The sequence below is a fragment of the Heliangelus exortis genome, chromosome 10 (genome assembly GCF_036169615.1).
Source record: "Heliangelus exortis chromosome 10, bHelExo1.hap1, whole genome shotgun sequence".
NCBI lineage: Eukaryota > Metazoa > Chordata > Aves > Apodiformes > Trochilidae > Heliangelus > Heliangelus exortis.
Genome location: NC_092431.1, coordinates 6,553,140 through 6,573,753, shown reverse-complemented (window position 1 = coordinate 6,573,753; position 20,614 = coordinate 6,553,140). Strand labels below are relative to the sequence as shown.

Below are 20,614 nucleotides of genomic sequence, written 5' to 3'. Positions count from 1 at the left end.
ATTGACATTTATAAGTCCTAATGGTTCACACCAGTAAGCAAATGCCTCTTACAAAGAAGGACTGTAAGGTGGCTGCTGACAGGGTATAAAAACTAGTCTGCTTAAACTTTGGTTTTACTTTATAGCAGTTGTGACAGGTCAAGTTTTATTAGTCTTGTAACTGCAGAATATTTTAAGTAAGAGCAGGAAGTGCAAGAGAGACATGGCCAATGCTGACCCTCACCAGCAAAACCAGGGCATGAGCACAGAACCTTGGTTTTCCCACACAGGGAAAAGACTGAGGGTGAGACTATTAATTTCATTTACTTGACATGTGAAAATGATACACAAGGCATTGTTACCCAATGGAAGCAGCAATTGAACTGAAGTATTTGTGAACTTCATTTCCTGACGTTTTCTACAGAAGATACAGCCAGTTATATGCAAGACAAGTGCAAATCAAGAGTTTTATTTTTTCCAACATACATAATTAAAAAGCAGATGAACACACAAGACAGGGAGAATAAACATATTTACAACACAGAAAAGCTATCAAATTTTTCCCATCTTCAAGATCAAGTCATCACAGATTTTTGTTAATTCATCATTTTCTTTAGTCTGTTGAAGACAAAAAAAAAGTAGTGAGTTTCAGGTATGCCCAAGCTATCTTACATCTGTGTAGAGAGCCAAGTTGCAACAAGTCTTGTTTGACAACACATGGAATAGAAAGTCCATTTCAGTGCTAGTGGTTTATGCAAATTAAGTCTACTCTGTAGATGGTCACATGGCAACCTTAAGAGCCCCAGGAAGCAAGCCAGAATCCACTATACAGTCTCCACTACTACAGATTTCCCATAATACATGGAGACCAATTGATTTAGGGAAATAAAACTTTCAGACTCAAAGTCATTACATACACTGAAATTCAAGATAGTAGTAGTTTAGATTCTAATCTTCAAGACTCTGCAAGATGATACTTTGATACTTTTACTGCCATGTAGCAATATCTTTCAGTTTGTATAATTCTCCTTATATGCTCAAACCACTTTAAAAGTTCTAAAAAAATGTTACTGTGTTTGCTTCAACGCTCACATAATAGTCCTACCCTTTGGGAAAGCAAACCTTAGTCATGAGCCTCAAGACTAGCACAAATATGGATCTTTTGCTAACTGGAATGTGTCAGCACTATCTATTTTTAAGTCTTCAATGCTGGCAAAGACAACCATGATGCAGTAAAACTAACAGCATGCATTTCCAGCAACATCACTTCTAACCCTCAAAAAGCTCTTTCCTTTAAAAGCTTCTGTTTGAAGGAAACAGACATGCCTTTAAAAACATTCTAAGATCTAATGGCATGTGAAACACTGGAATCAAACAGAAGGAATAATGGCCTGAACAATCTTGAAAGCGTTCAGTCAATACAAGAACCTGTGTTAGTGCCAAGAGCTTACAAATCATATGTTTATGAACAAACTGAACCAAAAAGTTATTCAAGATTGAGTCCCAGATTCTGCTCTGGGACACACTGAAGAAGTCTCAGACTTCTTCACCATCTCCTTCAGTAGTTCAGGTCATCTCCTGACACAGTAACCTGGATTGACAACTTCTGTTCCTATGGGAACAAACCTTTTGCTCCAGAAAACTTAAACAAGATGAATCTTGAAACTTAAGGCACAATTCTATCATGTCAATGTCTACTCCCCAAACCAGGAGGGGGGCATTTTGACCAACCTTTTGTTCAAGGCTCTTCTCCAAAGACTGGATCCTCATTTGTTCTTTGCGGACACTCGCCTGCAGTGCTGCAGTCTCGGAGTTCGCTTTGCTTCGGACTTGGGCAATTTCCTCATTTGCTCTGAAAAAGCAGCAAAATGGTGCTCACACCCCCTTCAAACGGCACAGAAAACACTTCACACACACTAGATTGTTGTACTTTGGATTAATCTCCAAACTAAAAATGCTTTAAGCCAAATTTTGGCATTAGTGAACCATATTTTGCAGATACTTGGCTTCTTCACGTGGTACTTACTGTTGCAGCTTTTCTTCAGCATGGGCTTTTAACACCTGATATCTTTGCTCCTCCTTTTTAATTCTAGCCACATAGTCTTCAACACATCTTTTCAGAGCTTCTTCATTCTGTCCCAAGAACAAGAAGCTTCATTACTTTATGTATTAGATGGAAGAACCCCTCCATATCAAAGGAAATATTCAGCTACACTGAAGTGAGAGGATTTGCTCATCAGAATGACAGGAACAACTCAAGTCCCACAGAGCTACTGCATAGGGACTAAAATTACCCTCTCTTCCAGCTCTCAACTTTGCAAACTAACATTCCTTCACCTCAGTTCCCTTCCAACATATGCTATTTAGTAGCAAACTTTAAAGTTGACACTAAAGTCACTAAACAGCTTTGCATGTTTTGTGAGGTTTTTTTAAGCCAGCTTTGTCTTAGCTTGCTATTATTCTAATAAGCAGCTAGAAAATCAATTACTTCAGAGAACCTATGGAAAGGTTCAGGCTTTAGGCCTTGATCTAAGTTAACTCAACATTAAGAAAGTTACCTTGGTAGGCACAAACACTACACACATTATTTTATTAGCTATTATAACAAATTGGAAACACCTGAAAAAAGTGCTAAAACTCCCTACTAATATCAGCTCTTGAATTTACAAACTATTTACAGTTGACACTTTAAGTCCATGTTAAAGAAAGGGCTGAAGAGATGGAAGAGACACAAAATGAAGGAAGTCCAAAGTGTAAGTAAAGCAGAAACTTATGTTGTAGTACAAGACATTATGCCTGTTTCTCCCACCTAGACTACCATGAACCTTATAGCAGGCTAATTCTAAGTCTGGGTACATAGGGGACACAAAAGGATAACTAAAGGAAAAAATCTGAAGGCACTTTTTAAAATACCAGCTGAATAATTTTTATGCATTCCATGTTATAGGAAAGCTTAGCTTATGCTTCTCATCAGCTTAATTCTTCCAGTCTCTAAAGATGCAGCAAAACAAAGGCCTGACTTCACCAAATTGAGGTGGGTTTTTCTTAAGCTAAAGAACACCAAGTATTATAATTTTGACTTGTAATAGCAAATATTCTTCAGCATCTATTTAACATGATACAGGGTTAACAGGCTGCCCTTAATAGTTGCTACATGAGTCTGTCTCTGTAACAAATAGAAAAATTAACATGTGCACCAGAGAACAGCTCATTCTTCTCTTTGAAAAAAGGTTGTTTTTTAACAGAGATCATTACCTAAATACAGCAAACCAGGCATTCCTTTAATTCTTTAACTAACAACAACCTAGCACCTGTCTTTATAGACAGTGTCTATACTTAGCTAACTATTGGCTGCTCTATAAGCCCATCATTTCCTCTTCACCAGATGTCATTTATCTTTGAGATGATATTAACTGCACTTCAGTGTCTTACTTTGCGGTAACCCTCCAGCACATCTTTCTGTTTTTCAAATCGTTTGAAGAGCTCAGAGAAAGATTTCTCCATTGAGTTCAGATCTGAAATAACTTGTTGCTTTTCTTCCACCAACCTCTGCATTTCTCTCTTTGCAAGTTCCTTTTGCTTCTGAGCATCCTCTAAAGAAAACAGAGTTCACAGGGTTACACTCAGGATAAAACTAATTCTGTAGTATGGACAGACAAACCCCCAAGCCCTCACTTCTTCCTCTGAAGCAAAAATCCTCTCTTCTGAAAGGACACCACATCTTTGCTTTTAAGGAAGCAGCCCTATTCTCTCTTTGCTACAATACTACCTTGCACCAGCCCTAAGGCCATTAAAGGCCACATAAGGTGCTTGCCCAAAGCATTTTCTCTTGTAATGTAGTCAAAATACCACACCCAAGTTTACCATAATAATAGCCTCAAATCTTGGGATAAAAGGAATCTGAAAGTGTTTGTTTTCATACAATAGCTGAAATCACAGCAGCTGGAAGATCTGGAAACCACTGGGACAACAAGCCAAACTAGCATAGCAAATTCTTTCACAAGTTTTTGTTAGCACACCTGAACTGTGTTTCACATAAGCTTAAAGAACCACAAAAAAAGCTGACATAATATTCAGTCTCCTTAAAAAACTAAATTTAAGAATGACACAGATGTGACTATTCAGCTTTGTACTAGGGGAATGTACTTGTACAACAAGAGTCTCATTTAATGTCTACTCAGCTTTGAAGCCACAAGCTTGACTGAAACAAAGGCCAGGTCTGCCCAGAAAGAATTCCTACTGACATCTCATGACTTACATGAGGTCCAATAATAAACAGTTAAACACAAAGTGCAGGTTACTGGATCTGCCAGTTTTAATAAACCAACCACTCTCCACTGGAGAATAAGAAATTTAGATGTGTTTGTGCCTGATTCATCAAGTCAGTCATCAGTACTTACCAAATGATACCATGTCTGTATGAGTATGCACAGCAGTACTGCCCTACTACCTTGTCTGGAACCTTACACTCACACCTGGAGCACTTGAAATATTAATGCCATCAGAAGTGAAATGGTATTAACTTCAGTTTGTAACCTTAAATTGAACATGTCCACCCCTCCCAAGCCATTGAAAGGGGGCATATGGAACTTACCAATCATTTGTGTTATTGTGCTTTCAAATTCTGCAACTATTTTTCTAAAAAACAAGAACAACATTGAACATAAGTTAGAAAAAGCAGCTGCAGTAAATAAATAGATATAGAAATCAAGATGATCCATACCCCATTTCTTTGTATTCCATATGAAGCTTATCATACTTCTTTTTCCATTCCTCTGCCTCCAATTGTTTCTCTTGAACCTTTGAGAAAAAAAAAATTAACTTCTACTGCTTTCACAGAGATACAAGATCTGACACTCAGAACAGTCTAAAGAGCAGCTTAGATTTACTTATAACTTGATAGAGATAAATAAGTTCTAATGTTTAAGAGATTAAAAATTGTCACATTACAAAGCTGAGCCAACTAAGATGTAGACTGATATGTAGATTTCACATACACTATTCCAATATCTTTCAAATGGCAAGATCAGAGTCAACTCAGTTACACTCTTGGCTACTCTTATTCATCCTACAACCTGAATTTTAAACAAGAGAAGGTGAGAGTACATCATTACTGCCAATTTCCCCTCAAAGTTGTATGGTATACTGTAGTACACTATTTGCTGCATTTATTTTATAATAAGCTGATTTTAAATGTACAGCATTATTTCAGATGACAAGAAGTGGGCACAAGTGAAAAAAAGAATGCACCAAAAAGGAAAGAGAAAATTTGACAGTGTTACAAAATGTTAAAGAAAAATGTGAAAGGATGGAAGCCAGTTAGAAAACTAAGTTTGCAGACTCAAAAGAAATGGTTCAGCAGATGAAAAAAAAAAAAATGCTTTCATGAAACACTGTATTGGTCCAGAAGGAAAAAAAAAAGTTTCTTCCCGTCCCACTCTTGAGCTGTTTCATCAAAACAAAACAAAAAAAAGCTTAAAATTTAGTCTGTGTTCCTACCAAGTTGATACAGTAATTCTAAGCATTTTTATTTAAGTGACACACAGGTGAAGCCATCCAGTCACACCTGTCTTGCTATAGCTATGTTTGAATGGTTTAGTTCTTTGAAATAAGAGATTAAATTACCCATTGTAAGATATTACAAGCTTTAGTCCCTGTTATTATATACATTCTTCATTTTGGATGAACACAGTAGGAGCTCACCCTGTCAAGGCTGCAATTGTTTACCTGAAGTAGACAATATGCTGGTTAAAAGTGTCCTAAATGAGGGAAAGCAAAAGTTACTCATAGAAAAGTTTCTTTGTACTATAAGGGGAAAGAATAACTTAAGCAGGAAATAGTCAGACTCATCATTGTTTGGTGTCCTTGGTGCTATAGCTAGTAAGAAGCTCTGAATGCTCCATTTCTTTCCAAAGTTAATTTTCAGTTGATGATTAGCTGAGGACAATTTATGCTTAAGTGCTCCCTCTTACATGATTTAGTATTTGTAAAGTTACAGAACCCATAATGAACCATAGGCTCAAATGTTTTGAGTAGACTTCTTGCATCAGTAAGAAGATGGGAGTTCAAAATCAACTTCTGTAGTGATTAAGTTACAGAACATGCTCAAAATCCCACTGACTACTTCTTCCCTCCTCCACAAATGTTTCTCCTCCAGAGTGAGCTTGAGATCTCTTATTAGCTGAAGATACTGTTGTACCTCTCCATTACACAAAAAAAAGTTATCACTGCACTAAATTATTAGCTTTATCTTGGATATCAGAAGAAGCCTTTCACCCCATTGGCAAGAACATTTATTTTCTGCCCAGTTTAACTAAGAGTATTCAGACCACTAAAACAAAGCCTAACCCTTCAATCTGATAACAGATGCTATTTAATGGTGACCATTTCTAAGGCAGAACCTGGCTAATAGATGTTTACAATATTCCCTTAGATATTAGATCTGAAGCTGTCTACACATACAGCTTCTATCAAGTGCACAGTAAGCTTTTCAGGATGAGATGCTGATGTCAAGCACAATGGAAAGAATTATCAGGTAGAGAGATTTATAGGAGATAATCCAAGCCAAAGGGACTTTCAAGGCTGTGTTGGAAGGACAACTGTACCTCTCTCTTAACCAGTTCAACAGCTGCATCCATGTCTTTCTGGCTATATTGTAACACATCTACAATAGCATCCACTGCAATGTTTGTAGAAGCAGTATGAGGGAGTGGAACATCATCACCAGTCAGGGAGTCTGGAATCAGGGGAACTGTGTTCTGTGAGTAGACAAAAAGAGAGCTTCAACAAATTCCCATTTTCATAATTAGCTGTATACAAATTATTTGATCTTAAGTCAAAATACTTAATTGCCCAAAATGCCCCCAAACCTTTGTTACCGTAACTTTCTTACATTTTAGGCAACTTGTAGAACTATGTAACTATTTTGAAGGTATAATAGAAACTGCTACCCACCAATTATAGGTATCAGAAAAAACAGATGACACCATGCTGTTGTCTACCAGTAAAAAAAAAAACAACACTATTTCAGGATGAACTGTATGCAAATCTGTTCATAAAAGGCTCTTCAAACTAAGAACCTTAGATCATTTAATCAAAGAACTGCTCTTCATCCCAGCAGTGCAATTAAAATACAAGTTTGTCTTATTTTTTTGTTGCTTCAGCTGCATGAAAAAGATCGCTTGATTAAAGCACCTCAAATTCTCCTATACCATGTGCAATGCCACCAGTTTCCACAAAACACATTAATACTTAAGATGAAGCCTAACAAAAAGTTCAACTTTGATAAATGCAAGTATCCAACCTCTTTTTTAAGATTAACTTTTAATAGGCATCAAGTATTCTGCAATCCTTAGGTCCAGATTCTAGCCCATCCCTTTCCTAAATATCAACATGAAACGTGACACCCTTACAGAAGTTGTTAATATTCCCAGAAGATCCAGTCCTTTTGGTTTCTCTTCATTTTGAAGACTCACTCCAGGCTTTTCAGCTTCTTCAAACAATTTACTTAGATCAGCAACAGGACTAGAAACAAACATACACCATTACATTTAAGCCCTGCCTTTCTTTGTAAAGCTGTCTTAGCCTGGACTAAGCCAATACCTACCCATGTTGAAAAGGAGCTGTCACAATATTCATTTTTGTTTCAGGAGTACCAGAAATGGGTTTTCGTGGACTGTCTCTCAATAGAGGGTCAAACTTCAAATACAGTGACTGTTTCCTCAAGGCAGACTCCTTGAACTGAGGGAGAGAAGCATACACTGGCAGATATGCTGCTTCATAACACACACAGCCCCCATAACCACATAAATAATCCTCTGGAGAGAGGGTGAGCCTATTCTTTGGTGGCCAAAGCATTGTTCTCAGAAAAATCACATAAAGAGAACTCAGTGCCCACACACTTATATCCTTGTGCAATATCAAATGGACTCAAGAGCTCAGACAAAACCAAAAGGGTGAAAAACTGAGCTACTCAAAACCAACAGAAGACACTAAAAGATAGTTCTGTAAGCTGAACAAGCAGTGTAGGTCACTGTCTTTACTGATATAAGGACAAAGACTGTGATCAAAAAACAAATTTAATGTAGTGTGTTGACTGCATATTTCAGAGTTGCTCTGACTCTAGAACTAAGTAGGAGCAAAAAGTAACCAAGTTGAACTGATTGAAACACAACACACCCAATTTAGAGGCAAATTTCCTGAAACTACCCATAAAACTAAAGACTTTATAAAAGTTTTTCAAAACAATGATCCTGCACTTTCAAAGCATTATGTTCTTGCAGTTTTGGCAACCAGAGAAGTGAATCATCATCAGTCTCTGTTTTACCACTATTAAAGGAAAATAGCACTTTTGCAAACTGAAAGCAAAAGAGCACAGATCCTTAGCAGAATTGCTTATATTTTCTTTCAGGACCAGCCCCTGTCCAGCCTTGTCAACACCATGCTTTGGAATAAAGTCTGTATTTCTGTGGGCAAGTTCAAAGCAAAGTTACTTCATGAAAATATTTAAGGCTTGACAGTTTCATTTTCCTTTCCTCTCCCTTCTGCCAAAGAGGCAAAGAAAATAGTTCAATGTTATACTTACTGATGAAGACCCAAATTGTTCCAGATAGTCTATGCCCATTCCTAGAACTGGAAAAGGAAATGATCCAGTGAAGATGAGGTATAATCACATTGTCAACCCACAGACAAACTAATAGGTATGTGTATAAAGCAAATAAAACCCTACTCCTATTTCATGTTTTCCTATTTCTATTTTTTCATTTGCTAAAAATAGTGGATTTCTATCTGGACCCAAAAAAAAAAAAGTGAATTCACAGCTTTTGTTTGTCTCCAAATATGTGTAAGAGCATGCAGAATTTAACATACAGTAATAAAACTTCTGTTGTTCTACAGTGAAAGTGGCAAGCACACTTGGATATTCTACTCTTTTATACAAAGCCATAAAAATTAGCAGAGAGCTCATATTTGAAGAATCAAATTAGACATTTCTCAAGATGCTGATTCTACACCAGTATTAAGTGATGCATGGCACTGCAGTCAAAGCTTTCAGTCATCTTTGCACACAGTGCTCCCAGAAGAAATAACCCTTCCAGGTGAATAAGTCCCAGCCATGTAATAAGGTCCCAATACAGGCATCCACCTGCAGAAAGATCATCCATACTGGAATATAAATGAGTATTCTGGTACTGCTAAGGCCTGCAGTAATCTACCACTCTCACAAATACAGGCAGTTGCATAGCTCCAGTGCTCTCAATTTAAGAAGTCCTTAATATCAGAAGTGATTTTAAGCAAGCATTTTTTTAGTACAGAAACTTGCCACTGAAACTCTAAAAAGATTGCTTCTGTACCAGACTAAATTCCACCCTTCTGAGCAGCTGAATGATAATACCCAGCTTTGAATTTATCTTAATCCAGATATATATATATTTATATTTATGTACATTTCCCACCCCTATTAGTCACTGTAGGTTTTACAGCCCTTTCAGAAGAGCAAGATGAAACAAAAATTAGAATGAGTGCCAAAACTGAAGAAATACATATATAGAGGTTATTGTAGCTATTTTTAACTGTTCTAAAGAAATGCCCTTACCTTCTGATGATGGTCTGAAGAATTCTTCAGATTCAGTGTCAGTTGTCTGCTCATCTGCTGTTATTTCACTTCTGTGAGAACTAGGCTTAATTTCTTCTGCAGACACTGACTTTTTTCCACTGTCAGCAGAAACCAAATTATCTTGAGAGGGGGCATTAGCTGGAGATGGGCTCGTTTGCTTCTCCTGATGAGAAAAACAATCATTTTTGCTGTTAAAATAAGGATTTAAATGCAATGAAAAAATGACAGTAATGATCAAGTTGGTTTGACATTAACTAGCTGGGCAGACAGCATAATTGTTTCCATGCCTGTGAACTCCTGGTTTAAGTTACCAGCAGTGAGTACAGCCCACATTATACAGGAGTCACTTGTAGAGTCCACACCCTTGTGTTTGTCCTTATATGTGACTGCTGATCAAAAAAAGATACTAAATACCAAAGTACCAATTTGTTTGTCTCTGATGTTACCTTCAAAAGACAAGTCTGCACAGCTGATATTTATTCTAGAGCTGCTGAAGATGCACAAAAACACTAATTCTTAGACAAAATATCAAACATGGGTTTGATAAGATTAAGGCAAAGAACTCAGTTTCACAGAACAACAAGGTAACAACTGGCTGTCTTTCCTATACCTTACCATGGCTATTCCTCCTGGAAGTTCAGTTTCTGCTGGCACTCCTGGCCTGTCTTCTTCAGTTCTTGTCTTGTCTTCTACTACATTCTGTTTGTTGATTTCCCTTAAAAAAAAAAAATAAAATAAAATCCACGTCACAGACTGTTCTGAATTCTGTATTACCAGATATACTGAAGCACTGAAGAGAGTAAATTTCTTTGAGAGTTTCTACCACAATATTACAGGAAGCTTTACTGAGGGTGGGGATGTAAATTCACTGCCTTGCCTGGTGACAACTTAAATGACAGAAAGCTCTCCCTCCATCAGACACAGTTTTATCTGGGAAGCAGAAAATCACAGCAATACCACTTACTCCTATTAACTTAAAACTACTCTCTCCTTTCCACTTGCTAAGCTCATTATAATTTTTTTTTAATTAAATATAGGCTTTTTGCTTAATTAAGAGTAGAATTACAAGCAGTCTGGTCCTCTTTCCAACATAATGCAGAGATTATCAATGCAAAGCTCAGAACTTCATTAGAGAAGTCCAATACTTAGCTACTACTGACAGCACAAACTCGATGTTTTCAGCATGGTAAACAGGATCTGATGATGTTACACAGGGTGCAAGAGAATAAACATTTGTATCAAATGAACACCTTGTGCCAGTGGAGTTCTGGCAAGCACTTGGCTATCTATAGTAATGATGACATTTTAATAGTTAGGCTTTCTAGGAAGGGTAACATAACATCTCTCATTCTCAAATAAAGTTTTATGTGGTACCAAAAAAATGCAACTTTAGCAACAGGCAATAGCATTCAGATACCAAGAAGATGCAAGGAAGACACAGCACCTCTGAGCTCAGCCAGGATTAAGCAGAGTGCAGAACTGCCCAGTGAACTCACATGCTGCATGATGTGCAATGGCACTACCCACTTGCCTGGTTGGTCTTTTTTAAAGACAGGAGAAATCACTTGATTCTCTACATCTTACTCTAAACTTGGATTGGGTAGGGGGAGAGCCACTTGACCTAGACTCTTGCCATATAAGCCTGTTTCCCCCCATTCCTCCAGATTTAAGAACACTTTTGTCCAGAGCTTGAGATCTTTGCTGTTGCAGGCACAGAGGAAGTCAAGGAGGCAGGAATTAAATAATTAAGAGATGCCATATAGCTATCATTTTGTCACAGAAATTCAAGGTGTTTTTACATTCAGCTACAGGTTTACTTACGGAGTTTTGGGTTCTTTTCTCTCAGTATCTTCACAGGTACTTGGTCTGTTATCCTGCTCCACTGGAAGAGGCTGTCCTCCTGCTGAAGCACTGTCCTGCTCATCTTCCATGTGAGCTTTCTGAGGGCTCTCACACTTGGGTGAGCCAGAAATTTTAGAGCCTCCTCCAAATGGATTAAAGTTTGGATCATCAAGTTTGTCCCAGTCCAAGCTATAAGATGCTTTTGGAACAGGGATTTCATCTTCCACATGAGGTTTTTTTTGCACTTCAGTACTCACTGGTTTTGTTTTGGGAATAGGAATTTTTTTGGAAGGTGGCTTAATTCCAGGTCTTTTACCTAGTTTCTTAGGAGGTGGCTTTCTAGCAGTGGAATTATCAAAGTCAAATTCCAGTTTTACTGGTCCAGCCTTGGTGACATCAGGCTTTTCCACAGTTCCACCTTTGGAGACAGCCAGCTCTTCTGCAGGCTTTGACTCTTCTGCAGAGGTTTTTTCTGCTACCGAAACGCTCTGAAGCTTCAGTTCCTCAGTTTTAGAAGAACTGGTTACATCAGTGCCAGATAACTGTACAGGAGGTGTAGATGCTGCTGTTAATCCCACTGAATTATCCATTTGGCTCACATCTGTGGAAGCAGACTTCATATCCTGCACAGAGTCACTGGTTGCTTGCTTAGGGGACAGCCTGGATTTGCTAGACTCCAGCTCTCCCAGTAAAGATTCCTTTACAGAGGGGAGAGTATTTTCTTCTTCATTTGAGCACTCTGTGCTTGCAGTGACTGAAGCAAAAGAAGCTGTATCATCCAGAAGAGAACCACTATGCTTTTCAGATGCTTTCTTAGGGCTGCCAGGTGCTCTTACTGGAGACTTCTGCAGATTTCCAGGAGAATGCTGCAACTGCACTGAACTTTGAAAGGGATTGATGTCATTTAAATTATCAAAATCAAGATTGTAGGAACCTCGACTCCTCACTGGCATCTCATCATCTGGGTAAGGAGCTGCACTGACCTTCTCTGGCATTTGTGTATGTATCACTGTATTGTTTGTTTCAGCTTCAGTCCTTTGTTGACATGTGCTGCATTAAAAAAAAAAAAAAGTCGTATCACATGCTACAGCTATTTTTAGACACGATTTGAAAACATCTTTAGAAAGATATTTGCTCAAATAGCTTTGTATGCTCAGAGTAATCCATTTTCTTCTGACATAAGGAAGCTGCCAGCACAAGAATATCACAACAGCAAGAATTCAGTAGCCATCTAAACAGTCAAAAGTTAAGAGCTGGTACACATGAGCTATAGGAAGATCAACCCTTGAAGCTAGTCAGTATTCTTAAGCTATCTGTTCCACACAGCTGTATTTCCTTGTGCCAGTCACCCTGGAGACTGCTTTACTCACTACATCACACGGACATCACCATTTCACTAGATAGAGAAACAAACTGCTTGGGAGAAGATTTTAACAGTAAGCATCTCAAACACAGGCACAACAAGTAGCACATCCTCATGTAGATTCATCTGTGAGTCACAACAGACAAGTCTAGGAACAAACAAAGTCATGATTCAAGTTCTCCAATCTAGTCATTACTTTGTCCAGTCATTCTGGCAGATTTACCCTCCCGAGAGTACACACAGCTTTTTATCTATGAGGGCCTACATTACCAAAACAGAACCTAGATTTCAGGCACTCTATAAACTTTGTACAGCAGCAAATTTGTAGAGCAAAGTGCAATACAAGAAGATACCTCTCCAGTAATAGAAAAATAAGATTCTCCAGCAGAAGAAACAGGTTAAAGAAACAGTTTGTGTACTCACTACTGCTGGGTATCCTACAAGTTACTGCTCTTCACTTTATTTCCCCAAACTCCACTCCACTTCTGAGGCTTAGTCTCAGACTGCAGAGAGTTAAGCCATTACTTCCTGAAACAGGATTTCCTCCCATTGTTTTGCCCCTTCGTAAAGTTATTATTTCTATATGCCATCTCTATCGGTTATAAAGCAGAACATGATTAAAAGCCACTCAAGAAAATCACCACTTCGAGAAACCTGAAAGCAAAGGCGGGAGATAAGAGTCAGGAAGCCCTTCTCACCCGGTTTGAGTGCCTCTTCCCTGCAAGAGCTCAGCCCCAGGCTGGTTCAACTGCTCAGGCCCCTCCCATTCTCCTTCAGTGTTTAACCTAATAAATGCCAGTCAGGAGCCAGGCACCTGCTTGAACCTTTACTTACTTGGGACTACTCAAAAGTGACACCCTTCAGCAACAACCAATCCTTTTGCTTATGTGCTACAAACAAATCCTTAAGTTTTAGAAGTAGAAAGGACACAGGACAGTGAAAGCAATGTCTTGCCAAATAAATATGCCTGAAGCCTGGAATAAAAGCAATTCAGTGTCAGCTCTAAATCACATGAACTTGTATGCACTAAATCTTCATTTATTCGTGGACTTCAGGGCATAAATGTAATTTAATGTGCTTTAAAACTGTGGTGGCTCTCTCAGAAGTACTTTCCTAAACTAGAGTATACATGCAAGCTAACAGTTTAAATAAATCTATACATCTAAAGAACATTAAGTATCCCCATCTCTCTTCTCCCTTTCCCAAAACCAATAATGCTAAAATGAAAAAATTAGATGGTTGAAAACAAGAAAAAGGATGCATCTCCTTGCAGAAGGCAAAGCTAAGATCTGGGGCTTCTTGCCACTGGGAACTAGATATCAGCTGTTGATACAAGTTTAAAAAGAGGCTGAAAAAGTCAGTAAAAAAAATGCTTTGGGGCCTATTAAATACATTGTCATGACATTGTATAACTGCACCTCTATAATAATATTTCTATAAAGGAGAGCTACAAAACCCCAAATTGGAACACTGCAGGCTTTGAGCTCTTCTCTAGTCAGCTACCATGGGCCACTTTGAGACCCAAGCTGACAGACTACAAAGGTACACAGATTTGTACTCGATTGATGTTATATACACTATGTTGCTACATTTTCTTTCATCTTAATTCTCATTGACTCAAGGTGTCAATTCAAGCTAACTCTTCAGATACATCTTAAGGAGACAGTCAAAACAGATAAAACTACTTAACAGCCAAGAGAAGACACTTTGAGACTTCACTTTAAGGATTAGCTTAATAGCTGCAGTCTCACATGAAAACCTTACTGTAGATAAGTTTTGTATTCTCTGCCTAATGTGTCTATTCTCAAACTATCCCTTTGATACACCATATCTCTATGAAATCAGATACCATGGAGTTAGAGCTTGCTATTCAATATTACAGCCACAATAACTGTCATTATTTTTAAGAGAATTTTGTCTTTGAGTAAGTGCTTGGACATCAAAGTCAGAATTAATAAATCCTTCTGTGCAGTTTATGTCTTGTTATAAAACAAAATTACATTTTAACTCTATATGTTTATAAAGAGGAAAAGTTAACTTGAGTATGTCCCACATTGCTGCTACTGCTAGAGGTGAATACATTACTTACTCAACATCAACAGGTGCAGATATAAGATCATCTACCAAGGTTTCATCGCAATCATCAAGTGTGAAAGTAGCCTCAAGTTTATCCATCATGGTAGGACTTAAGATTTTTCGAGTCTGAGGATCTCTTAGAGGAGTTTGAAAGGTCACCTGTAAGAAAGGGGCAAAGGAAAGGAAGAATATGAACACTACAATATTTTCAAGCTCCTAATAGCATATGCATTCAGAAGCAGAGATCACAGGAGGAGAAAAAAGTATAAGCAATGCAAAAGCAAAAGTTTACCTTCATAGCTTTTGCCACACTTTTTGGTGGCAAGTTTTCTTTCTGGGACAGGCGTAGGATGGAAGGCCTCCCTGTAGGTTCTGGTGGTGGAAAGCAAAAGCCACAGTCTTCGGCTGTTAAATCATCACCTCCATTTTCTCCGTTTTCTGCGTTTAAAATCTGCAGACTCATCCTAGGACATCAACACATACAATATTGCAGCATGAATGAGAGGGTGTGGTCAGCCAGATGCACTTTCAGATAACGAAAGAACTTGGAAGCCTGGCACGGGCTAGCAAAGATTAACAGCTTCAAACCAAGCCTTACCAGTATTAGTAATCCTCGTAGGAAAAAACGTCTGAGATTCTGAAAATATCTAAATACAGCACTGCACAGCCCCTCTGGTTTTGTGAGGGGTCTAGGAAGTTAGTTGTTGATATTATGCTTTCCATGGTTAACATTATAATCTTGCTAATTAAGCAACCAGTCCTTTTTAGGGAGCTCTGTCATTTGCAAGTTCCTTCATTCCCACCCCCTGAAAGCCACCAGTGAGGTACAGTCACGTCTCTGCTAATAGGGCATCCAGCTAAGGAAAATTACAGCTTTTGCAACAGGCTGATGACAGTGATTTCTTTATTCACATTGTCTCACGGCTACATTGTACATCAGCAAACAGCAACCCCAAATTTGGTTAGTCAGGGTGTCTTTAGGATCAACCCTGAATAAAATTATTTAGCTTTTCGCTGTACTGTCTCAGCACAGGCTGCCTTTATAAGACACACAGTACTTAATCCTTTGCAGCACAGACATTACTGGTATGCAAATCTGAAAAAAATTGTGGTTAAAAAGGTACTTAAATATTGTTCTTACACTAGACATACACAATCTACATAGGCTGATCTAATCTTACTAGTTTTTCAAGTGTGAGGGACTTGAAAGTAAAGCCTGTATCACATCCAAGATTAAGGATGAAAAAAAATTAGAAATGGGGAAAGAACATATTTCAAGTACACCACCAGGAGCCAAGCCAGCATGTTATAGGTTCTTGAGCTCTGTGTACCTTTTATTCCCATCAGAGCCACGGAGGTTTAACATTATTACTCAGTGATAATGTTTCTTTAAAACCAACAGATAAAACCCAAAAAAGTAGCAGAGCACAGAAACCATGTTAAGCTAGACCTAGGCATAAGCTCTGTCCACGAAGGACAACCCCTAATAAGTAAAAGTACAGTTAGTTATCTAAAATTACTAACAAAGTGCTTTCTTTTCTATGAACTGATGTGTTATCTTGTACCACCTACACTAGATAACTGGTATCAAGTGGAGATGTTGGCTGTCTGCAATGGATGCCTTTCCTAATCCTCCCAAATGCTTGACTTCACCAAACACCTCATTCTTAATTTGTTGGGGTTTTTTTCCATCTTCCATCATGCAGCCAAGATTAATCCAGAAAATCAGCTGAGGAAGACTCCAAATTATTGTTTTCACTGACATAAAGAGGCAAACCAAAACCATTCTCACTTAAACTTTTGAATCACGTTTTCAATCTCAATGCCCTTATTTATTCAAATTTCTGTATTTAAGCCTCTGTTCAAATTTCCCCACTCCTACGTGGGAGTTCAAATTTCCCAAACTCCTGTTCCCTAATCCTTATGGGAAAATTTGCTTCATACTCTCCACTGCAGTCAGCTGCTTTGTCTGCAAGCCCAACAACAGCACTTTTAATCTTCAGTGGAATGCAGACAATAAGTACAGAAGCAAGAGCAAGTAAAGCATATGTGTATCAGCTATTTCTTCAATCCTCCTTTATTCATCATATTCATATTGTAGCCAAAGTTATTTTGTACATTAATTATTTTTACATTAACAACCCCTAAAACCTGAAGTGAACTTCTCAGCTTTAATTTCAAACTAAATCTGTTGAGACAACAGATCAAGCAAATCTTTACAGACTGCAGCTGTTTACTGTAATTACTTTAGAAATGAAGCCTAGGACATGAAAAAGCTCCATAAGCAGGGGAGGATCTTGTGGAGGCTTTCAGATTTGTCACTGAGCTACTTGTACATCATTGCTCAAACAACACTTAGGTGATGAAAATACCAATTAATAAACACAACTATACATACACCATATTTATCCAGCATTTTAGGTATTAAGTCTAAAAATCAAACTCTAGGGAAAAAAAAAAATCAAACTTTCTAGGATTAAAGTAATTCAGACCTTATTTGAAATATTTGCAACGAAGATTTTATCTAAATTGTATTTCACAAGTTGCTTAGCTAGATGCTGTGATAAAGTGAAAGGAGAAGGGAATCTTTAATAAAAAAATCTTTTTTCTTTAAGTGGCCAGTGTCCAAACGACACAAGTGTTGTGAAATGCAGCGTATTTTCTCACTATGGCCAAAGTTCACAAAAAAGAAACCACTTTAGAGTATTATTTACCCAGGCACAAGCAGCAGTCTGTCATTCTGTATTTGAAAACGAATGTACAAATTCAATTAAATCACATAACTAAACTTCTGGTATCTATCATTTGGAAATTGAGGGCAAACACCTGTTGTTTCATGACCACTGGGGCACAACATCCAAAACACCCATGTGGTCTCAAACGCTTTAAAAAAAAAAATACTGAACTTGCAGGGCACAGATGAAATTTTTCTTCTTAATTATCCTTTTGAACTCCTCCAGCAGTGAAGATACAGAGCAGTGTGACTTAGCATGTGGTGTGAACATTTCCATCCAAAGTGACACAGTGTTGCCTGCTATACATTTCTCTAGTGCAAGCATCTCCATGAAGAACAAACACCCTCCTGGTTAACCTTGCCCTGACTACAGAAATCACCCAAGAGACCATTCTAAGAAGTCAGTAAAAACATCCAGGGTACAGAGGCAGCAGAGCCCCGGCTGGGCCGGGACCCTTCACCCCCGGCCCAAGCCCTGGGGGCCCGCATTGGGGAACAAAAGATGCCCTTGGCCTTCAGAGACCGAGCCTGAAGGGGCTGCAATGGGATAAACCGGGAAGGAGGAGAGGCAAGGCCGGGGAGGGCTTTGCTGGCTCTCCGGGAAAGAACCGTCCCTGCACCAAGACAAGCTCTAAGTCAAAAGCAAACAAAGATGAAAAACCTAAAAAAACATAAAAAAAAAATCCACACCAAACAAAACAAAATCAAACCTCCCCCGACCCCCTAATTCACCAGGATGCCCCCAGCACTTCCGAGGCACCCTGGGCCACAAGAACCCCACATCACACCCCTGGGAACTCGGCGAGATGCCCTCAACCACCCATAAAACTCCCAGGCTCAGAGAAATGCCCCCAGACATCGCACCTCCTCCCCCACCCTCAGACTCAGGAAGGGAACCCCCAGTCCCGCTCAGCCCCATAAACCCCCTTAAAATGTATCCAGATGCTCCCAAGGGCCTCTTGAACCCCAGCTCACCCCAGAACTCACGGAGTCAGCCCCTGAGCTCCATCTCCACCACCCTCAGACTTTCCATTACCCAACGCTCCTCACTCCGCCTCATCCCCAAACTCAAACAAGTTCTCCCGAAGTCTCTTAGTCCCGGGGTCACAAGAACACTCTCGAGACTCCTCCATAGGAACCCCCTCCACCCCACACTCACAGAGAGGGCCCAGCCTACCTCACCCCCCCAGCCCCACAACACCCCAAAGCTCACAGAGGAGCCCCCGACCCTGCCCCCCAACCCCACACGAATTCTAAGCAACGGAGGGGACCCCGAACCTCACCCCCCCCAAGCCTCACAACACTCCAAAGCTCACTGAGGAGCCCCCCGAGCCTGCCCCAAAACCTCACACCATTCCAAGCGACTGAGAGGGCCCCGTACCTCACCCCCCACCCCTCCCAACCACCCAAGCTCAACGGGGCAGCCCCCGGGAAACCGGAGCTGTTCCCCCTCATCCTCAGCACCCCCAAAGGACTCCTACCTGCCGAGGGGGTGCGAGCCTGCAGAGCGCTGGGTTGAGGCGATGCTCGGGGGGGAGTCCCGGCGCTAGAACCACCACCCAACAGCACCCTCCTCGCCCCCGCCGCCACTGGATTTCAAACTTCAACGGCAGCGCCGGGCGCCCAATGAGAAAGCGGCATTCGGAAGGCGTCCGCCAATCAGAAGCGCGCTCTGCAAGGGGGCGTGTCCGGTGAAGCCCCGCGAGAGCGCGTTCCCGCGCCAGGCATGCTGAGCGGGGCGGGGCGGGGCGGGGCGGGGCGGGGCGGGGCGGGGCGGTGAAGTGAAGTGGAGTGAAGCGAAGCGAAACGAAGTGAAGTGAAGCGAAGCGCGCCTCAGCCCAGGGGCGGCTGGCTGCTGAGTTCCGCTTCAGAGCCCTGTTCGGGAAGCGCACACCGGCTCTGAGGTAGGAAGGCTGTGTCTTGGGTGTTCTAGAGGATGCTCCGTGTGGAGTGTCTGTGGTCCTATTCTAGTCCAGGATCAGGGTCTACAGACTGAGGTTGCCTCTGCAGGCAGGGACTGCAAATTTTGAGGCGCATGAGTCCACCCTTTGGCATGAAATTTTAGAAAAGTAAATTAGCAGTAACAAAAAACTTTTTTTTTTTTTTTTTTTTTTTTTTTTTTTTTTTTTTTTTTTTCTGTGGAAGGAATAAGGTGAGAGGGCTGGGACAAAGCACTGGGTCCATATGGATTGTTACTGACCCCAGTGCACTTTCTGGGCTTCAGTCTCTCCATAGTCCTCTGTGACCAGGGAAAGCCAGGCAGGTGCCCACCATTGCTGCACTGTGCAACACACACTGATTTTTCCACACAATACAAAACTGGGCCAGAATTTGAGATGTAGTAATGTAATACTGATCTTGTAGATGCCTGGTGTGGAGGAATTGGGGCTGGGGCCCGTGGTGGGCCTTGTAATGGAGGACAGCCTAAGTAAATCTGATGCATCTCCTGAGCCCTGTTGGGAGTTCATGGAATTATGTTGATACCATCAAAAAGGAAATGAAAGTTGCTGAAGTAGAAATTTATGCAGGATCAGCTTAGGAGCTGGGAAAGCTTTTGGAGGAAGAAGCTCCACATTTAAATTTTGGTTCCATTCAGAGGTCCATGTTGATAAAAAAAATCTGTGTGAACTTCCATCATCCTCAGGGATTTTGCATACCTGTGCAAAGTGTTTTGCTTCTCCTGCCGCCTCACAACATAAACCCATCTGTCCCCTGTAGCCCTGAGTACATCCATAACCTCTCATTTATTCTGCTCCAACAATCTTTTGAATAAAAGCACAGAAAGGAAATGTCCTGCTCCACAACCCAATTTTTACTATTGAACTCAATAGTCTGCTCAGCAAATTAAAAGTCCTTACTGTTGAGCCGTTGGACAGCAACAATGTGGTGATTGTTAAAACAAAAAACTTGCCAGCAATGATCTTTTTAGAATGAAATGTCTGTAATCCAAGCATAATTTTACTGATGCAACTGTCTTATTCAAGAGTCACTAAACTACCATGAATTC

The 20,614-nt window shown here is 40.0% G+C and overlaps 1 protein-coding gene across 3 annotated transcripts; it reads right to left on the bottom strand.

Moving 5' to 3' along the window:
* Positions 1–432: 432 nt before the first annotated feature.
* Positions 433–19,224, bottom strand: TACC3 (transforming acidic coiled-coil containing protein 3). 3 transcript variants are annotated; one of them, XM_071753287.1, is made up of 16 exons: positions 19,089–19,224; positions 15,166–15,337; positions 14,887–15,032; positions 11,414–12,484; positions 10,208–10,307; positions 9,572–9,755; positions 8,564–8,610; positions 7,586–7,719; positions 7,392–7,503; positions 6,585–6,737; positions 4,703–4,779; positions 4,574–4,617; positions 3,412–3,572; positions 2,006–2,112; positions 1,711–1,831; positions 433–597 (listed from the first exon to the last, which is right to left on the bottom strand). In XM_071753287.1, exons 2-16 carry the CDS (start codon positions 15,334–15,336, stop codon positions 532–534), a joined length of 2,694 nt encoding a protein of 897 aa, XP_071609388.1. In that variant the 5' UTR covers position 15,337; positions 19,089–19,224; the 3' UTR covers positions 433–531. The 3 variants fall into 3 exon arrangements, with proteins under 3 accessions (XP_071609388.1, XP_071609389.1, XP_071609390.1); XM_071753288.1 differs by lacking the exons at positions 14,887–15,032; positions 15,166–15,337; positions 19,089–19,224 and adding an exon at positions 13,221–13,510; XM_071753289.1 differs by lacking the exons at positions 433–597; positions 1,711–1,831; positions 3,412–3,572 and having other exon boundaries at positions 2,044–2,112.
* Positions 19,225–20,614: the final 1,390 nt, after the last annotated feature.

Excerpts from the sequence above, each read along its gene's own strand:
- TACC3 (XM_071753287.1), bottom strand. The coding sequence starts at position 15,336 with ATGAGTCTGCAGATTTTAAACGCAGAAAACGGAGAAAATGGAGGTGAT. Across the intron at positions 12,485-14,886 it reads TCTGCACCTGTTGATGTTGA|CACATGTCAACAAAGGACTG; the intron begins GTAAGTAATGTA and ends TTTTTAATGCAG. Across the intron at positions 2,113-3,411 it reads TGCTGGAGGGTTACCGCAAA|AATGAAGAAGCTCTGAAAAG; the intron begins GTAAGACACTGA and ends TTCTTGGGACAG.